At 45.6% G+C, this 19,383-nt stretch overlaps 1 protein-coding gene across 1 annotated transcript in view; it reads right to left on the bottom strand.

Annotated features, from left to right (window-relative positions):
- Nucleotides 1–19,383, bottom strand: part of IRAK2 (interleukin 1 receptor associated kinase 2) — a 37,428-nt gene that overhangs the window by 16,596 nt on the left and 1,449 nt on the right. The window contains exon 2 of the mRNA XM_050960616.1: nucleotides 16,779–16,958. Within this exon, the coding sequence (XP_050816573.1) occupies nucleotides 16,779–16,958 (180 nt within the window). The remainder of the gene's footprint in view (nucleotides 1–16,778; nucleotides 16,959–19,383) is intronic.

The following is a 19,383-nucleotide window of genomic DNA, read 5'->3' as shown; positions in this document are numbered from 1 at the left end:
ATCAGCTCTTAAATGCCCAAGAGGCTGATCCAAAGCCCAGTGAAGTCACTGGAAATACTCCCATTGACTACATGGGTTTTGGAACAGGTTCTAAGTCACTTTTGAAAATAAGAGTCTCTAAAGTCATTTGGGGGTCTTGAAAATTTTACCTCTGAGGGCCAAATTCTGCTCTTACACTGTCATATATCGAGAGTCACTGGATTTATTCTAGATTAACATCTGTGAAACTGAAAGAACTTGGCCCCAAATTTCAAAAGGTACGAAAATCCTGCTCTCATTAAAGTCACTTGTTTTTGGTGAAAGCAGGAGTAGGGCCACAATCCTTTGTTGCCAATTATTTATTTCACTTTGTCCTGTGAATGTATCACAAAAGTTTAGAGAATTATTGTGTATCTCAGCAGTTCCTTACTGCTGTGAAGTGATCGCATGGAACATCAAGCTCATATATCACCAATGAAACACGTACCACGGCCTGGTATACCTGACTTGCCTTGAGAGGGTGTTAAATGTTAGGTTATTCCTAGTTTAGGTCACACTTTTTAAAAAAAACAACAGTTCTCTAGACCAGGGTGTCAACTTGTGATATTTTTCATCTCATTCCATTTCCAAAGTACGCACTTCAGCAGGTGAAAACAGGAAATCACAGCTGACTAACACATAGCAGAAGTAGACAAGTTGGTCAGCAAGGAAAAAAAAAAAAAAAACCAAACCCCAAACTCTAACAGAAAATGTGTGGTTTCAAAGCCAGTATGAACGTAAAGGCTGAGCTAATTTATACAGAACTCAGGATGCAAGAAAGGACTGTCTATATGTTTGTGGTTCTTAGGTGACTTGTTGATCCTGTGGTATAATTCTCACTATGTGCGCAAGAAGACTAAGGGCATACCTACACTGCCCTGCAGCTTGGAGTAAGAGGTTGTAAACAGCAGCATGCACTCATGTGCTGCAATATAACTCTCCTGGGGGGACACTGCTGGCGTGAACTTAAAGATCCCAAGTTTTCATCGTGCAGTGTAGCCATGCCCTGAGGTTTAAATCCCACAGCAGACATCCATGAACACTTATTTCTTTTACCTTTACATTTACAGGAACAGGTTAGAGTGGGTATATTATCCTTTTCAGAGTAGCAGCCGCGTTAGTCTGTATCCGCAAAAAGAACAAGAGTACTTGTGGCACCTTAGAGACTAACAACTTTACCTGAGCATAAGCTTTCGTGGGCTACAGCTCACTTCATCAGATGCATAGAATGGAACATATATAGTAAGAAGCCCTCAGGCTCTTCTTACAAAAAAATACAACAACCTGAATTGGGGAACACCTTTGCTCACTGCACCAACAGATCCTGCACTAAGTACAGGTTGGATGAAACTGGGAATCAGGTCTCAAAGAGCAAAACATGGAGTACTGTTAAGAGTACATTAGATGCAGACAAGTTATCAGTGTACAGAAATTTGAAGGACAAAAGCATCCTCAAGGGAAAGAAGGCATTACTTTATACAATTAAAGAAGGGCATATGTAGGAGCAATGGGATGGAATTAAGGTAAGAAAAGGAGGGGAAAATTTAGGCTAGCAGGAAAAGCTTTCTGACAATAGGGTGTATTAGGGTGTGAAAGGTTTTCCCAAGGAAGTAGCTGGAAATTCACTGCATGGGACATTTAAAACTACAATGGACAATGCACCTGGAAATGCCCTGCCTGGACTACATGATCTCAACTTCAATGATTTTTGGGTCAATATGGCATCTTGCACTGATTTTACTAAATATGAAAATTATTGTTTTCTTTTTGATAAAAAACCTGGAAGCACTAATATGATATTTATTGTACCACACCATTATAATAGGTTATTTTATCTTAAAGATGGTTTATATCAGCAGTACAAACCAGCCTTCTTTTTAATTTTGAAGTCAGATAATATATATGCGTTTTACTTAGTAGTGGCTGTATCTGAAACAACAGGATGTTTCATTTATAATTTGTGTTCTTCGTAAGTATGAAAACCAAAGGCCCTAAGTAGGATGGGGCACTAGAGTTGTGCAAAACTAGGCAGATTCACTTTAGATGCACATCTTTGGTTTTAATCTGCCTGGCTCTTGCCCTAAATTTTTCTCCACTTCCAGATCTGAATGAAACCAAGCACTCAGTCTGAAATTCAGACAAATCCATTGTTTCCTCTGGCACTGCGTCAGAACCACATGAAACCACAAGTTTTATGGGGTTTCAATGTGACACCAGGAATTAGGCACCAAAAAAAAAAACAACACAAAAACATTCTGTATTTCTCTAGTTAAAATTGACACTCCCTGCTCACCAACAGAAGTTGGTCCAATAAAAGATTACCTCACCTTGTCTGTAATATCCTGAACTGACATGGTTACCCTGCATAATCCCTGCATCATGAGGTTAGGGTGCTTATTTTTTTCTTTATTGCTCTTTCAACTAGCTGAAAAGCTCTAAAATTAGAACTGCTTTCCCCATTGACACTGGTTTTCTGAGGGCCTTTTTTGAATGTTGTAACTTCCTCTATACCCAGCAAACATGCTACCACTGAAGCTACAGAAATGACGTTACTGTAAGAGTCCAGGGGAGTCATTGTTCCTGACATTCAGAAATGGCATTTCAGTAGAGCAGAAAACAGGCTTGATGGAGTTCTAATCCTTTCGGTAACAATCTGCCAATAACTTCTGATATCAGCTTTTGGGGCCCAATTCTGATCTCACCAAGGTAAGTCACGAATAACTCCATGAAGTAACTGGTTTTACAGTGGTGTGAGTTAGATCAGAATCAGACCCTTTCAGTTTTATAAACTGTTTGCCCACAAAAAAAGTAGCACATTATCCTCTGTCATGTTTGCTTGAGGAGTCTCCGCTGAATAAAGTACTCAGGCACAAAATATAGATATTGAGGGCAAGGACTTCAAGGCTTTTCTTTTCTTTGACATGCAGCTGAAAAGCAAGCCATCCATGTTTCTGCTCACAGCTGAACACATTTTGGAAATCCCAATATGAGGTAATAACATGAACCATTCTGACTACTGCACACTGGGGAGAGTGTGGGAGGAGAAAGAGATTAGGGCCCAATCCTGCAGTCCCTCAAAGCAAGGGGGAGTTTTGCCATAAACTGCACTGTAGGAGTAGGTGATAAGATATCCAAGTAAAATTAACTGTATGACCAATTGGGCACCATAATGTAGTTCTGCAAATTCTATACATTTGAATTATAATATATAATTATATATATTATATATATAATATAATATAATGGACATTGGTCAAAAATGAATATTGATCACGCCACAATATCATTTAAAAACTGACCGTTAAATATTGACAAAGCCACAGATTATTCTGGGGATTTGTCCTCTCACCCCTCTTCTGAATTCTCCCTTTCCCATCATATTTTTTTCAGCATTAACCCCCTTCTTCTCTCAGATCCCCTCCCTCTCTCCTTCTTCCCCCCCCATCATCCTGTCAAAATCTAAACCAGTTTCCATTCAAAGGCCATCAGTTCCACTCCTTCATTGACTAGAGCAGTGAGACTCACGAGCCACAAGTGGCTACTTCATGTGTCTTCTGCGGCTCTTTGTAGCACATGATATTAAAACACTATGTGATTTAATTATTAACTGATCTAAGTTAGTAAAAGCATCCTGATTAGTTAATATGTTATTTACCAATTGTAGCTGATAAAATAATACTTGGTCACTTTGCTGTGAGGATTAGATAGACCTCAGTGGTTCAGGAGCCAAATTACTTTGAGTGCACTGGCTTGGAGACTTGCAGAAATTCCACGGCCAGAGCAACTGCTTTTACAGCATTTTTAACCTCTGCTGATCCTGGTAGGGAATAAGAAGCTGCAGCTGGAAATGGAACCTGAGTCTTGGACATAACCAATTACAGTAGAGCCAAGAGATCACAGGACAAACTAGTTCAGTGTTTTTAAAACTAGCACTAAAATGATCAGTTTCTAGCTATTAAGCAACGCAGAAGAATATGGTTCCTCTTATTTATTATGTTTTATAACTTTTGAAAATGAGACTTAGGCCTTGTCTACACTGCTACTTACAGCACTGAAACTTTCTTCACTCAGGGGTATGAAAAAACACACCCCTGAACTATGCAAGTGTCAGCCCTGTAAAGTGGTAGCGTAGATAGTGCTACAGTGCTGGGAGATGCGTCTCTCTCGGCACTGGACCCGCGACTACATAGTCATGCTAAAGCGCTGCCATGGCAGCTCTTTAACATTGGCTGTGTAGACATACCCTTAGTCACTTCAAAAAAATGTATCCATACTTAATTGCTAAAATAAGGCTTTATCTGCTTAGTAGCCCCACATCACTGTATATATGAAAACTGCTCAAAAAGGAAGGATGAGACTGGCATGATGGTCAAGTGGCTACGGCACATATGTAGGCTTCGGGAGACTCGGGTTCAGTTCCCTCCATGGCCACAGACTTTCTGTGTTACTTTGGGCAAACCACTTAAGGTATATCCACATACAGCAAATAAAAAAGCCACCCCCAGCACAGCAAGTCTCAGACACAGGGTCTACGTACTAGGGTTTGTGCTGTGCTGCTAAAAGTACCCACATAGATTCTTGGGCTCTGAAACTCACTCCCTTCCCAAGCTGGCATGTCAGCATAGCTGTTTATAACATGAGTCCTCGTCTGTAGACCTGGGCTCTGAGACTTGCTGCCACAGGGTTATTTTGGTCTATAGACATATCCTATGTCTCTCCATGACTCAGTTCCCCATCTGTTAAATGGAGATAATAATCTGTATGTCACAGGGGTGTTGCGACGATAACTACAATATGATATATGCCAGCAATGCCTCTCTGCCACGTATACTGGCCAAACCAGACAGTCTCTATGCAAAAGAATAAATGGACACAAATCAGACATCAAGAATTGTAACATTCAAAAACCAGTAGGAGAGCACTTTAATCTCCCTAGACACTGAATAACAGACTTAAAAGAGGCAATTCTTCAACAAAAAACTTCAAAAACAGACTTCAACGAGAAACTGAAGAACTGGAATTAATTTGCAAACTGGACACCACCAAATTAGACCTGAATAAAGACTGAGAGTGGATGGGTCACTATAAAAAGTAATTTTCCCTCTGCTGATACTCACACCTTCTTGTCAACTGTTGAGAATAGGCCACTTCCACCTTAACTGAATTGGCCTCGTTAGCACTGACCCCCCACTTGGTACGGCAACTCCCATCTTTTCATGTGCTGTAATATTTATACTGCTTACTGTACTTTTTACTCCATGCATCTGATGAAGTGGATTTTAGCCCACAAAAGCATATGCCCATTGTTAGTCTCTAAGTTGCCACAAGGACTCCTCCTTGTTTTTGCTGATACAGACTTGTCATAAACAGACAGCTAAGGGTTAATGTCTCTTTCACCTATAAAGGGTTAACAAACGGTGACCTGCAAACACCTGACCAGAGGACCAATCAGGAGACAAGATACTTTCAAATCTCGTGGAGGGAACCCTTTGTTTGTGGGTTTGGGGTTTGGCTTTGTTCTTTCTGGGTCCTGGACGGGATTAGAGGTGCAACCAGGTTTCTGCCAATCTCCCTGCTACAGTCTCATATCTATTCAGAATTGTGAGTAAGAAAAAGGCGGTTATAGTCTTTTAATTTGTTTTCTTATTTGCATATGTGTACTTGCTGGAAGTAGCTTAAATTGTGTTTCTGCTGGAGAAAGTTTCTTTCTATTGTTTATAAGCTAAAAGACCCTGTAACTTTTTACCATCTAAAGAGCAGAGATAAACCTTTTACTTTTTTATTAAAAGTTTTGCTTTTAAGACCTGTTGATTTTTCTCTCCTAATTAAGGCTCAAAGAAATTGAGTCTGTATATACCAGGGAACTGGTGGGAAGCAAGGAGGGAAAGGTAAATTTGTATTGCCTCTGGGTGAGGGGGAGAGAGAAACTTGATCTCTCTGTGTTGTGTTTCAAGGAATTGATATCAGGCGATCTCCCAGTGTTCCCAGGGCGGGAAGGAGCTGGGAGGAAGAAGGGAGGGGGAAGGGAATGGTTTATTTCCCTTTGTTGTGAGACTCAAGGAATTTGGGTCTTGGGACCCCCAGGGAAGGTTTTTGGGGGAGACCAGAGTCTATCAGCCGCTCTACTCTAAGTCCTGATTGGTGGCAGCCTATCAGATCTAAGCTGGTAACACAGCTACCACTCTGAAACCTGATACATTAACAATTATAAGCCACTCAGATATTACGGTGATGGAGATCATATAAGTACCTTAGATAGAACATTAATAAATGTAGTCTTACTACACACCCCACAAAGCCACTCATTATTATCATCCCTGTTTTTCAGATATGGAGCAGCAATTTGCCCAAGCTCCTACAGGAAATCAGTAGTATAGCTGTAGTATAGCTGATCGCAGACTGAATGCAGATCTGTGGACTTCTACTCCAGTGCCTTAACCACAAGACCATCATTCATTACATCAGGGGTCGGCAATCTTTCAGAAGTGCCGAGTCTTCATTTATTCACTCTAATTTAAGGTTTTGCGTGCCAGTAATACATTTTAATGTTTTAGAAGGTCTCTTTCTATAAGTCTATAGTATAACTAAGCTATTGTTGTATGTAAAGTAAATAAGGTTTTAAAAATGTTTAAAAAGCTTCATTTAAAATTAAATGAAAATGCAGAGCCCCCGGCCTGGTGGCCAGGACCCGGGCAGTGTGAATGCCACTGAAAATTAGCTCGCGTGCTGTCTTTGGCACCCAGGTCATAGGTTGCCCCTCTGTATTACACCATTTTCTTTGGTGATTATGGCAGAACAGCGATGATCCTGAGCCATGAGGTGTAATTCTGGATTCCAAGTTTGCCGCCTCCCCCCAAATGTATGTCTCCTCACACCTTGGATTTTGGGCTGACCTATTATCTTTTGTGAAATTTGGCTCTCAAGCTAGGCATGAATTCTATCCACCTGAATTCAGACTCGGGTATTAGCCCCAACTCAACTCTAGGGCAGGAAGGCAATGTATTTAATTACTGCTTTAGCAACTGTTCTTTTTAAGGGCTCGGCTACACTTGCAAGTTACAGAGCAATAAAGGAGCCCCGGGCGCACTAGCTCACTCCTGGTCCACACTGGCAAGGCAGGTAGAGCGCTCTGACTCCATGGCAACAGCGCTGCTGGTATTCCATCTTGGCAAGAGGAATAATGTTTGCTGTGACTTGGCTACAACGCCCGGGCGTCAGTGTGAACGAGATGTTGCATTACTGTGCTCTGATCAGCCTCCGGAAACATCCCATAGTCCCCTTAAGTCAAGTGGCCACTCTTGTCATTGTTTTGAACTCCTGTAGGAATGCAGAAATGCCCTTTCAAAGCTCCATTTCTGACAGCCGGCATGCAAGCCATTACTGGGAATGCTGTGTGTGTGAGAGAGAGAGGTCTGCTGCTGTCTGAACTTGCAAGACAGCCTGCTGACATGCTCTCAGCCCCCCAAAAACCCACTCTCTCTCCCTCCACATACACAACACGTTCCCTGTCACATTCCACCCCATCCCTCCCATTTTAAAAGCATGTTGCAGTCACTTGTATGCTGGAATAGTTGCAGTGGTGAGCTGGAGCCGGTTCGCAGAAACTGGTTGTTAAATTTAGATGCCCTTTTAGAACCAGTTGTCCCACGCGGGACAACTGGTTCTAAAGAGGTTTCTAAATTTAACAACCAGTAAGTTGTAGTGACCCAGGAGCGTAGCCAGCGGCCGCTCCCCCTGAGTACATTATCCAGAAGTGGCATCGTGGGTGCCTCAGCTCCCCGCCCCGACCCCAGCTCACTTCCACTCCTCCTCCTTCCCTGAAGGCTCTGCCCAGCTTCTTCCTCTCCCCTCCACTTCTCGTGAATCAGCTGTTTGCACAGAAGCCTGGGAGGGCAGAGAAGCGGTGTGGCAGCTTCACTCTCAGGGAGGCGGAGACGGAGCGGAGGTGAGCTGGGATGGGGGGGGGGGCTGCCCACGCTGCAGCAGGTAACCCAGAGGATTGGGGGGCGGGGCACAGGGGAACCGCTTCCCACCCCAGCTCACCTCCATTCCGCCTCTGCCTCCGTGGGCCTGAGCACGAAGCCACCACTTGCTTCTCAGCCCTCCCAGGCTTCCTGCGCAAATAGCCAATTTGTGGGAAGCGGGGGGACTACAAGCTTGGCCTGACCTGGTGCTCCAGGCGCTGTGCGGCGGTGGCGTGGCCTGGCTCCAGCCAAGCGGCGCGGCTGTAGCACCGCCAGCCACCTCCAGGCAGCGCAGTAAGGGGGCAGGGAGTGGGTGGAGTGTTGGATAGGGCAGGGGAGTTCGGGCAGGTGTTCGGGGGTGGGACGGTGGATAGGGGCCAGGGCGGTCAGAGGGCGGGGAACAGGGAGGTTGAATGGGGGCAAGGGTCTAGGGGGAGCAGTCAGGAAGGAGGGGGGGTTGGATGGGGCAGTAGGAGACAGTCAGGGGCAGGGGTTCCAGGGGCAGTCAGGGGACAAGGAGAAGGAGTGGTTGGATGGGGCAGAGGTCCTGGGGGGCCATCAGGAATGACAGGAGGGGTTAGATGGAGCGGCGAGGGGGCAGTCGGGACAAGGAAGGAGGGTGGATGGGGCAGAGGTCTCGGGGGAGGGGGCGTCAAGGAACATGGGGGGGCGTTGGATGAGGCAGGAGTCCCGGGGGGCAGACCATAACCCCCTTGTGGGGTGAGGAGGGAACCGGTTGTTAAGGTTTTGGCTGCTCATCAGTGGATAGCTGCCCATAATGCACCACTCCCAATGCCACTGCAAGTGCTGCAAATGTGGTGATGCCAGTGCGCTTGAAGCTGTCAGTGTGGACAGACTGCAGCGCTTTCCCTACTGCGCTCTACGAAGGCTGGTTTAACTCAAAGCACTCTACATCTGCAAGTTTAGCCATGCTCTAAAGTACTCTACTGTCTAACTTTCCTGGCTTTTATGAACCCCATCAGCTACACCCCTCCCACATGCCACTCCTAGTTCACTGTGCTCCTTTAATCTCACTCAAACAGTTCAAGCTTTGCTTTCCTCTAAGGCCTGATCCAGCTCCCATGAAACTCAATGGAAAGATTCCTCTTGATTTCCATGAGAATGGGTGCATTGGACAAATTCATTCTATTAGCCAAGTGTTACAGCAGAGCTTACAGGCAGATTTTACTCCCAGCTCACTTGGAAGGAAGTTGTTTAGATACTATTTTTAACAGGGAAAACCCCTGGACTTGCTGGTGTTTGCTGAGTGCAGAACAGTCCCCTTTACCCCAAAATCTTCCAGCAAGCACAAAGGCCTGGTCTACACTACGAGTTTATTTCAAATTTAGCAGCGTTAAACCGAATTAACGCTGCACCCGTCCACACAACGAAGCCCTTTATTTCAATATAAAGGGCTCTTAATATCGATATCTGTACTCCTCCCCGACGAGGAGAGTAGCTCTGAAATCGGTATTGCCATTTCGGATTAGGGTTAGTGTGGCCGCAATTCAGCGGTATTGGCCTCCGGGAGCTATCCCACAGTGCACCATTGTGACCGCTCTGGACAGCAATCTGGACTCGGATGCACTGGCCAGGTAGACAGGAAAAGCCCTGCGAACTTCTGAATTTCATTTCCTGTTTGCCCAGCGTGAAGCGCTGATCAGCGCAGGTGACAATACAGTCCCAGAATCAAAAAAAGAGCTCCAGCATGGACCATACGTGAGATACTGAATCTGATCTCTGTATGGGGAGATGAACCTGTTCTATCAGAACTCTGTTCCAATAGACGAAATGCCAAAACATTTGAAAAAAAATCTCCAAGGCTATGGTGGACAGAGGCCACAACAGGGACTTGACACAGTGCTGCGTGAAACTTAAGAAGCTGAGACAAACGTACCAGAAAGCCAAAGAATGAAATGGACGCTCACGGAGGGAGGAGCGACTGATGACTGTAGCTATCCCACAGTTCCCGCACTCTCCAAAAGCCATTTGAATTCTTGGCTGAGATCCCAAAGCCTGAAGGGTCAAAAACATTGTTGCGGGTGGTTCAGGGTATATGTTGTTCCACCCCATGAAAGCAAAGGGAAAAAATGTTCTCTCACCTTTTTTCAATGTCACCATATGTCTACTGGATGCTGCTGGCAGACACAGTGCTGCAGCGCTACACAGCAGCATCCCCTTCCCTTTCCTTGCCTTGCGGACGGCAGACGATACCGTATGACTGATATCCATCATTGTCGTCCCGTGAGTGCTCCTGGCTGGCCTCGGTGAGGTTGGCCAAGGGCGCCTGGGCAAAAATGGGAATGACTCCCAGGTCATTCTCTCCTTTAAGCTTTGTCTAATGGAGATTCAGTCCTGCCTGGAATATCATAGCAGCTGGAGGCTGCCCTCCCCTCCTCACCTTGATCTCTGCTTGCAGAGGCAATAAAGTCAGTGTTGTTTCAAATTTATGCATTCTTTATTACTTCATCACACAAATGGGGGGGATAACTGCCACGGTAGCCCAGGAGGGGTGGGGGAGGAGGGAAGCAACGGGTGGCGTTGTTGCAGGGGCACCCCCTAGAATGGCATGCAGCTCGTCATTTCTACAAGATGTCTGGGGCTCTGACCCAGAGCGGTTGTTTACTTCTCTGGTTCTTTAGTAGGCTTGCCTGATATTCTAGGCAGGACTGACTCTCGCTTTAGACAAAACTTAAAGAAGGAAATGACCTGGGGAGTCATTCCCATTTTTGTCCATGTGTCACCAGCTGACCTCACCGAGGCTGGCCAGGAGCACCCATGACAGCAGCAGACAGTACAGTGTGACCGGTAACTGTCATTGTCAACTTGCAAGGCAGCAGACAGTACGGTATGGCTGGTAACCGTCTTTGCTAACTTGCAAAGGCAAGGGGATGCTGCTGTGTAGCACTGCAGTACCGCGCCTGTTAAAAACATCCAGTAGACATACGGTAACAGTGAAAAAAGGCTGAACGGGCTCCATGGTTGCCGTGCTATGCTGTCTGCCCAGGCAATCCAGGGAGAAGGGCATGAAATGATTGTCTACCGTTGCTTTCGTGGAGGGAGGATTGAATGATGACATTTACCCAGAATCACCCATGACACTGTTTTTGTCCCATCATGCACTGGGATCTCAACCCAGAATTCCAACGGGCAGGGGAGACTGCGGGAACTATGGGACAGCTATGGGATAACTACCCAGAGTGCAACGCTCTGGAGATCGACACTAGCCTTGATACATGGACACACACCGCCAAATTAATGTGCTTAGTGTGGCCGTGTGCACTCCATTTTATACAATCTGTTTCCAAAAAATGGTTTCTGTAAAATCAGAATAATCCCATAGTGTAGACATACCCAAACATAGAGGATCACAGAAGCAGGGTGTGATGAGGAAAGTAACTCACATCAGAAGAGACTGAGGTCAGATAGGATGGAGCTGTACTTAATAAGGGAGCTAGATGCTTAGGATTCTGCTGCATGTTACAGAAAATGGTGTAACATGCATACATACAAGAAGAACGATCATTATCCAGAAAGAATGTGGTTGGTGTCACTATGTAGCTGAGATTATTATGTTTTCTGCATACTTCAGGAATCAGCTGCTGGAGACAACTGCCATACGGAGGGCTGTTTCTCCATTACCTTATATCTTGTGTAGTCATCAACAGGAATTTTATTTGGTCCTTGCTGAGACAAAGCTTTCCTTGACTAGTGGAAGTTTTGCCTGAGTAAGGTCTGAGTTGTTTTTGAGTGAAAACAGAATCTCAAGATTTCACCCAGGATCCCTTCCATTTTCAAATACAAGAGCAGTTTTAACTAACAAGAGAAATCTACCATGCAGCATCTGGGTTTGCTGTGTAGTTGCTCTGAAGATTACTGTAGCTGGTTTTCAGTCTTTGAGCCTTGTAGTCTAAACTACAATGCAATAATATTAAATAAAGGAGTTCCTCCTGCGCTGAGTGAGGAGGAGTCACACTGAGGTCATCCAGCTGTTTACTGAAGACTTTGCTGGAGGTTGCCAGATAACTCTACCCTGGGGCAAAAGTGACGACATCATCTCAGGTGTTAATAAAATCCATTTCCTTAAAATCTTTGAATGCCACTTTTGAAAGCCTGGTAAAGATTAAATTCCCCTGCCACAGAAAAGACATAACACCTAGCTGAGTAACAGACTCTTCCTGGAAAAGATAAAAATCAGGTTGCAAATTGCTGTTCCTTGCATGTAATTAAAGAAAGTGTGGAGAGGTTTGTGTGTCCAGTTCCAAACTGCTTTCTCCAAAGGAAAGAATGCAGCTGATTTTCTCCATGAAATCATTACAGAATGGTATACATAATAGGATTACTCAGAAATGCCACAAACGCCCTGCACTGAGCAAGCACAAGAACAAAGGTGGATCCAGGATTCCTTTGTAGGGAGGGGGTGGAGTATAGTGTTTTAATGGCTGCTTCTAATTAGAGTTTAAAGTGTGACTGTGGGATTCCACATTTATTGTCTCAGTGACTTCCAAACTAAATTTGCTTCATTTAGAAAAAAATTCTTCTTTACTTATATAACAGCTAGACCTGCCAACTTAGGCTATGTCTACACTATAGACCTTACAGCTGCACAGGTGAACCGCTGCAGTTACACCCCTGTAAAGTCTCCAATGTAGCCATTCTATGCCTGTAGAAGAGAGTTCTCCTGCAGACATAGCACGGTCCACACTGGCGTTTTTGTCAGTGAAACTTATGTCAGTCAGGAGTGGGATGTTTTCAGACCCCTAACCGACAAAAGTGCTAGTGTAAGCAAAGCCTTCGTTTAGAACCTGAGGGTATGTCTACATCTACAATTTTGCAGCGCTGGTTGTTACAGCTGTATTAGTACAGCTGTATAGGGCCAGCGCTGCAGAGTGGCCACACTTACAGCAACCAGCGCTGCAAGTGGTGTTAGATGTGGCCACACTGCAGCGCTGTTGGGCGGCTTCAAGGGGGGTTCGGGGAACGCGAGAGCAAACCGGGAAAGGAGACCAGCTTCGCCGCGGTTTGCTCTCGCGTTCCCCGAACCACCCTGCAAACCGCAGGGAAGGAGACCTGCTTGCTCGGGGGTTCGGGGAACGCGAGAGCAAACCGGGAAAGGAGACCAGCTTCGCCGCGGTTTGCTCTCGCGTTCCCCGAACCACCCTGCAAACCGCAGGGAAGGAGACCTGCATGTTCGGGGAACGCGAGAGCAAACCGCGGCGAAGCTGGTCTCCTTTCCCGGTTTGCTCTCGCGTTCCCCGAACCACCCAGCAAACCGCAGGGAAGGAGACCTGCTTGCTCGGGGGTTCGGGGAACGCGAGAGCAAACCGGGAAAGGAGACCAGCTTCGCCGCGGTTTGCTCTCGCGTTCCCCGAACCACCCTGCAAACCGTAGGGAAGGAGACCTGCTTGTTCGGGGAATGCGAGAGCAAACCGGGGAAGGAGACCAGCTTCGCCGCGGTTTGCTCTCGCGTTCCCGGAACCACCCAGCAAACCTCAGGGAAGGAGACCTGCTTGCTCGGGGTTCGGGGAACGCGAGAGCAAGCCGGGGAAGGAGACCAGCTTGATTACCAGAGGCTTCCTCAGGTATGCTGGGATACCTGCTTATTCCACGGAGGTCAAGAAAAGCGCTGGTAAGTGTCTATACTTGGTTACCAGCGCTGGATCACCAGCGCTGGATCCTCTACACCCGAGACAAAACGGGAGTACGGCCAGCGCTGCAAACAGGGAGTTGCAGCGCTGGTGGTGCCCTGCAGATGTGTACACCTCCTAAGTTGCAGCGCTGTAACCCCCTCACCAGCGCTGCAACTTTGTGATGTAGACAAGCCCTGAGTTAACAACTGTGTTACTGATGTGCAGGTCAGAATAGATACCAGCTCATTTTCCCATAGCTCCGTTGGTTCTACAGGGTAGATAGAAGTAAGATTTCTTTCTCCTACAGAGAGTAGATGTGATCCTGAATTCACACCGGGGGTATATCTGTTAAGTAAGAAGGTGCCATTTTTGCATTCGCCAAATGATGTTAATTGAGCAGAACTCCCTCTGAAACCAATGGTAATTTTGCTTGATTAAGGAAGGTGAGATTTTTGGCCCTTAGTCACTTTTAAGAGTAAAATTGCATTTTCAGTGGGCTGTTCAACATGTATGTTTCAGTCTCCTCAAGACAGCTATTATTTTTGTCTACGACAGTATTAACTCAGACTCCAAGTACCTGAAACCCCAGCAGTTTATCTGAGGAACTTACATAACTGATTCACTAGGGTGTAGTCAATGTTTGTGAAGCACTATGGATGTGCTAAGTATCACCATTATTTGCCAAGGACAGGATCAACATTCCTCTGATGTGCCATAAATAAACTGACATCCAGTGTATAATGTTAAAGCCTTGATGCCGTCCATCAGTCAAGTGTTATCTTGTTACCATTCTGACTAGCATCAAGAAACAGCAAGAGACAAGTTCATCATCTCAAGCCCGTCCTGCTAAATGCTGAGTGCCTTCTGCCTGTTGCTGAGTATTCCTGCAATTTACTTGAGTGATGTTTGGATCTGAGTTTTGGTTCAGTCCATCTCTAATTTATAGGGTCTGTTCTTCCTTGGACAGATAAGAATAAATCCTGCTGACACTAAGACTAGACATTCACCTCTGACCAGGGCACCAAAATGCTTTGAGAGGCAACATGGCCCACTGGATCTAGACAGGATTAGAAGTTGGGAGCCTGTTCTGGCTCAGTTTCTCCCTGTACAATTTGGGGCAAGTCACTTAACTTCCCTGTGCCTCGGTTTCCCCATCTCTAAAACAAGGATAGTTCCTTACATGGACGCTATGGATATGAGCTGGTTAATATCTATCTGTAAAGGTCTCAATGTGTAGTCAAAAGAAAAAAAAAAACCAAAAAACACAACTTGGGTACATAAGGTATTGAAAGGAATTGGATTATTTCATAATGCCTTTTTATAAGTCAATGCTTTGTTCAAATTCTAGGCACCCTATATCTAAAGTGATATAGCAGAAACAGAGGCTGTTCACAGAGGGTGATAATTATTAGAGACCTGGGAAAACCTTCATACGGAGACACAGAAAAGACTAGGACTATTTAGTTGAGAGAAGGTGCTAAGAGGAGACACACTGTAATAGAGGTAGACAAAATACTGAATGGAATAGAAAAGATATATCAGAAATTCCTATTAGTGCTTACTCACAAAGGCGCCAGTTTCTAATTTCCCCTGGGGGGGCTCAGCCCCAGGCCCCACCCCCAATCCACCCCTTTCCCCAAGCCTCCACCCCACCTCTTCCCGTACCCACTCCACTCATTTCCCAAGGCCCATTCCCATCCCTTCTCGGCCTCTTTCCACCCCTCCCCCAAGTGCATCACGTTCACACTCCTCCCCCACCCTCCCAGTGCCTCCTGCACACCGGTAGAACAACTGATCTGCAGGAGGTGCTGGGAGGTAGGAGGAGGAGTTGATTGGCAGGGCCACCAACAGAAGGGAGTGGGGGTGTGTGGAAGGGGAGTTTGGCTGCCAGTGGGTTCTAAGCACCTGCTAATTTTTCTGTGGGTGTTCCAGCCCTGGAGCACCCACGGAGTCAGTGCCTATGCTTACTAATAATACAAAAGCAAGGGTATGCAATGAAAATTAAAGGCAGTGGATTTAGAACTGACCAACGGCAACATTCTTCTACACTACGTATCATTAGCCACTAGAACTGAATGATACATGATTTCACCAAGGCCCACAGTTTACTAGAATTAGAACAAACACCATTACATTTTTTTTTAATTCTCTCAGATGTGCTAGACCAGGGGTGGGCAAACTTTTTGGACCGAGGGCTTCACTGGGGTTGCAAAACTGTATGGAGGGCCAGGTAGGGAAGTCTGTGCCTCCCCAAACAGCCTGTCCCCTGCCACTTATCTGCCCCCTTCCACGTCCCGCCCCCTGGTTGCCCCTCTCAGAATCCCCGACCCATCCAACCCCCCCAAATCCTTGTCCCCTGACTGCCCCTAACTGCCCCCCAGGGACCCATAACTGCCCCTAATTGCCCCCCCAGGGACCCCACCCCCTAGCCAATCCCCCTGCTCCCAGTTCCCTGTCTGCCCCAACCCCTATCCACACCTCCATCCTCTGACAGGCCCCTGGTACTCCCATGCCTATCTAACCCCTGCCCCCATTCCCTATCCCTTGATTGCCACCCCCCCGAACCTTCGCCCCATTCAACTGCCCCCTGCTTCCTGTCCCCTGACTGCCCCCTGGGACCCCATGCTCCCTTACCATGCTGGAGCCAGCCATGCTGCCACACTGCCCAGCAGGGATGGTGGGCCAGAGTGCTGGCGGCATGGCGCGCTGAAGCTGCCATGGAGGGGGGACGGCAAGGGAAGGGCCGGGGCCTAGCCTCCCCAGCCAGGAGCTCAGAGTATGGGCCAGATGGTCCCGCGGACCGTTGTTTGCCCACCTCTGTGCTAGAGACATAAATTCTTGTGCTTCAGAGCATTAGCCAACCTATCTGGGCAGGTTGCTTTCTACATCAAGGTTCTTGCATCTTCCTCTGAGCCATCTCATACTGATCACTGTTAGAAACAGGATATTGAACTAGAGGAACCAATGATCTGCTCTGGTATGGCACTTCCTATGTTATTGCTTAATATTATTTGTGAGGGTGGAAAATTAATGAAGTTGGAATTTTAGAATGAGGTTTCCAGTGAGAGGTTTTCTTAACTAAAAAGAGGGTTTATTTTGCTAGGGTTTACGTTGCCTAACATAAAATACAATAAGTTCCTCTCAGGGAGAGGGATCATCTACTCACAGTCCAGAATCACTTGTGCTGCTCGGTAGAGCTGCAGTGCTTGGAGAAGTTCCAGTAACTGTTGGACTGTTGCTAGCCTCACTCCCCACCACCACATGAGCTCTCTTGTTATGCTGATTCCCGTCTTCTCCATGCATTTGATTTTCCGCAGTTCTGTCTGATCAGTTATCACAAAGGAGGCTAAAGGTAAAGAAGGGATATTTCTCTCATAAAAAGTGGAACAAACAAACACAAGCAGGGGAAGTCCAAGCCTATTGCATATGGTAATTTAGTTTACATTTGCACAATTGAAAAAATAGGTACACAATAAATTAGGAATAAAGGAGATCATAATGCGAGTCTCAAGAAAAATTGGTTCCCGGGAGTAAGAGGTGTTAAATGTTCTGTAAAAATGGAAACATTTCTTTAAATTTTTAGAGACTCGCAAAACCAAATGAGCAAAATTCCTTGCACTTTTCTCCACATTTTCCATGTGACTTCCAGTGCCCCTGATATTTTACACCAAAGTGAGACCAAATTAAATTTCTGGTGTGGTGCCACTGAAATTGATGGGCTAAATTCAGCAGTGAGTCTGTGGCCCTACGCACACTAGGAAACATCACTGTTGCAGTATTCAGTTTAATTGAACCAAAGCTATATTACAGTTTAGTGGCAAGTGTAGACAAGGACAAACCATAGTTAGTGAAGGGTCAGCTAAACCTACTGGAAAAATGGTGCAGTTTTCTAGTGCACAGAAGGCCTAAGTGAGGCAAGAAGGAATCTAAAGGTATGTCTACACTACAGCTGGCACACCTACGGCGCTACAGCTGTGTCACTGTAAGTGCCATAGTAGACGCTTCGTACATTGATGGAAGGGGTTTGTCTGTTGATATAGTTAATCCACATCTCCGAGAGGTGGTAGGTAGATTGACAGAATATATTCTTCCCAGCCCTGAGCAATATAACTAGGTAGATCTAATTTTTAGTACAGACCAGGCCTAACGTTACTGTAATTTAGGCCTTGTCTATATCCTGGTCTACAATTAAACTTTAGATCAACCCAGCTCTCTCTCTCAAGGATATGAAAAATTCACACCTAACCCTTGGTGTAGATGCAGCTAGGTTGATGGAAGAATTTTTCCATCAGCTTCACTACAACTGCTTGGGGAGGTGGTTGGAAAAACCTGTTCTGTTGCTGTAGGAAGCATCTACACTATAGGCACTGCAGCGGCAGCACTGCAGCTGTATTGCTATAGTTCCCATAGCGTAGACATGCCCTACACGACAAATGTGTTGCTGATATAACTATAATGGAAGAGCCTCATAGTGCAAACAGTTTACGTCAATAGAAGGTCTTTGTCAGCATAGTAACACTGTCTCCCCAAGTGACATTAGCTATGCCCACAGAAGCACTTTTCTGTTGGTGTAGCTTAACACTGTCTCCCCAAGTGACATTAGCTATGCCCACAGAAGCACTTTTCTGTTGGTGTAGCTGCATCTATACTGGGGGCGGGGGGGTTCTGGCATAGTTATGGGTATGTCTACACTACAAAATTATGTCGACCTAAGTTACTTTGGCATATACCCACTGCAGTAATTAAATCATTTCTGCATGTCCACACTATGAACCTTGTGTCAGCGGTGTGCCTCCTCACCAGGAGCGCTTGTACTGATTGTAGTGTCAGTGTGGGGCATTGTGAGACAGCTTCTGAAAGCCAGTAACAGTCAACATAAACAACACAGCGTCTACATGACACTGCACTGACCTAACTACATCAACACTGACTCTATGCCTCTCCTGGAGGTGAAGTTATTAAGTTGGCATAGTGAGGCAGTTACATCAGTGGGAGCAAAATTTTAGTGTAGACACTTACATAGTTAGGTTGACATAAACTGTCACCAGTGCCGCTGTGCTGTTTTGTGGTCATCAGTGGCTGCAGCTAGTGCAAATCCCCAGTGTACATAATGCTTTAGACTCCCTTACACTTGGTAAATTAGTGTCAGGGAGTTCAAATTTCTCTGCTTACACATTTCTCCTTAATTTGGCCCAATGGAGTTACAGCTGGGATGGAATTTAGTTCATGATCTTTTATTACTACATCCTTTGTCCTTTTTCCACAGTCTGCTATTGTTCACTGTGTTTCTCTAATTTAGACTCCAACCTGCAGGAACCTGTTCTTCTTTGACCTTCAGACTCTTGGGGTTTGGGATAAACAATTTTCTCTTTCAATACAAAATGTGGATTTGGGGGGACAGAAACAAATGTTGGATAATTTAAAATGTGAATATCCAGGAACTGGATAATCTGGGCATGTCCATCTCTCCAAGGGTCCATGCACTGAATAAAAAAAAAAAAAATTAAGCAGAGAAAATGTCATAAGAATAGTAAGGAAAGTGCTTATTTTATATCTTTTGATTTCTCTTAGGAGTGAAAAGCCAAGTAGCAAAGGAAGCAGGTCAGGGTTATTCAAATCTAGAGTTCTGATTCAGGTCCATCTCTACCGTTGGAAAATCAATGTATTCAGAGGTAAATTTAGCATATAAACAAGGTGGATAAACAAAAACCAAGAAACAGGGCAAAGAAACGGGAATCATAAAATCTCCAAGCCAGAATGGGACTGATGGG

Source organism: Gopherus flavomarginatus, chromosome 6 (assembly GCF_025201925.1).
Source record: "Gopherus flavomarginatus isolate rGopFla2 chromosome 6, rGopFla2.mat.asm, whole genome shotgun sequence".
Taxonomy (NCBI): Eukaryota; Metazoa; Chordata; order Testudines; family Testudinidae; genus Gopherus; species Gopherus flavomarginatus.
The sequence above is the reverse complement of the archived record's forward strand: the minus strand, read 5'-3'. Positions and strand labels throughout refer to the sequence as shown.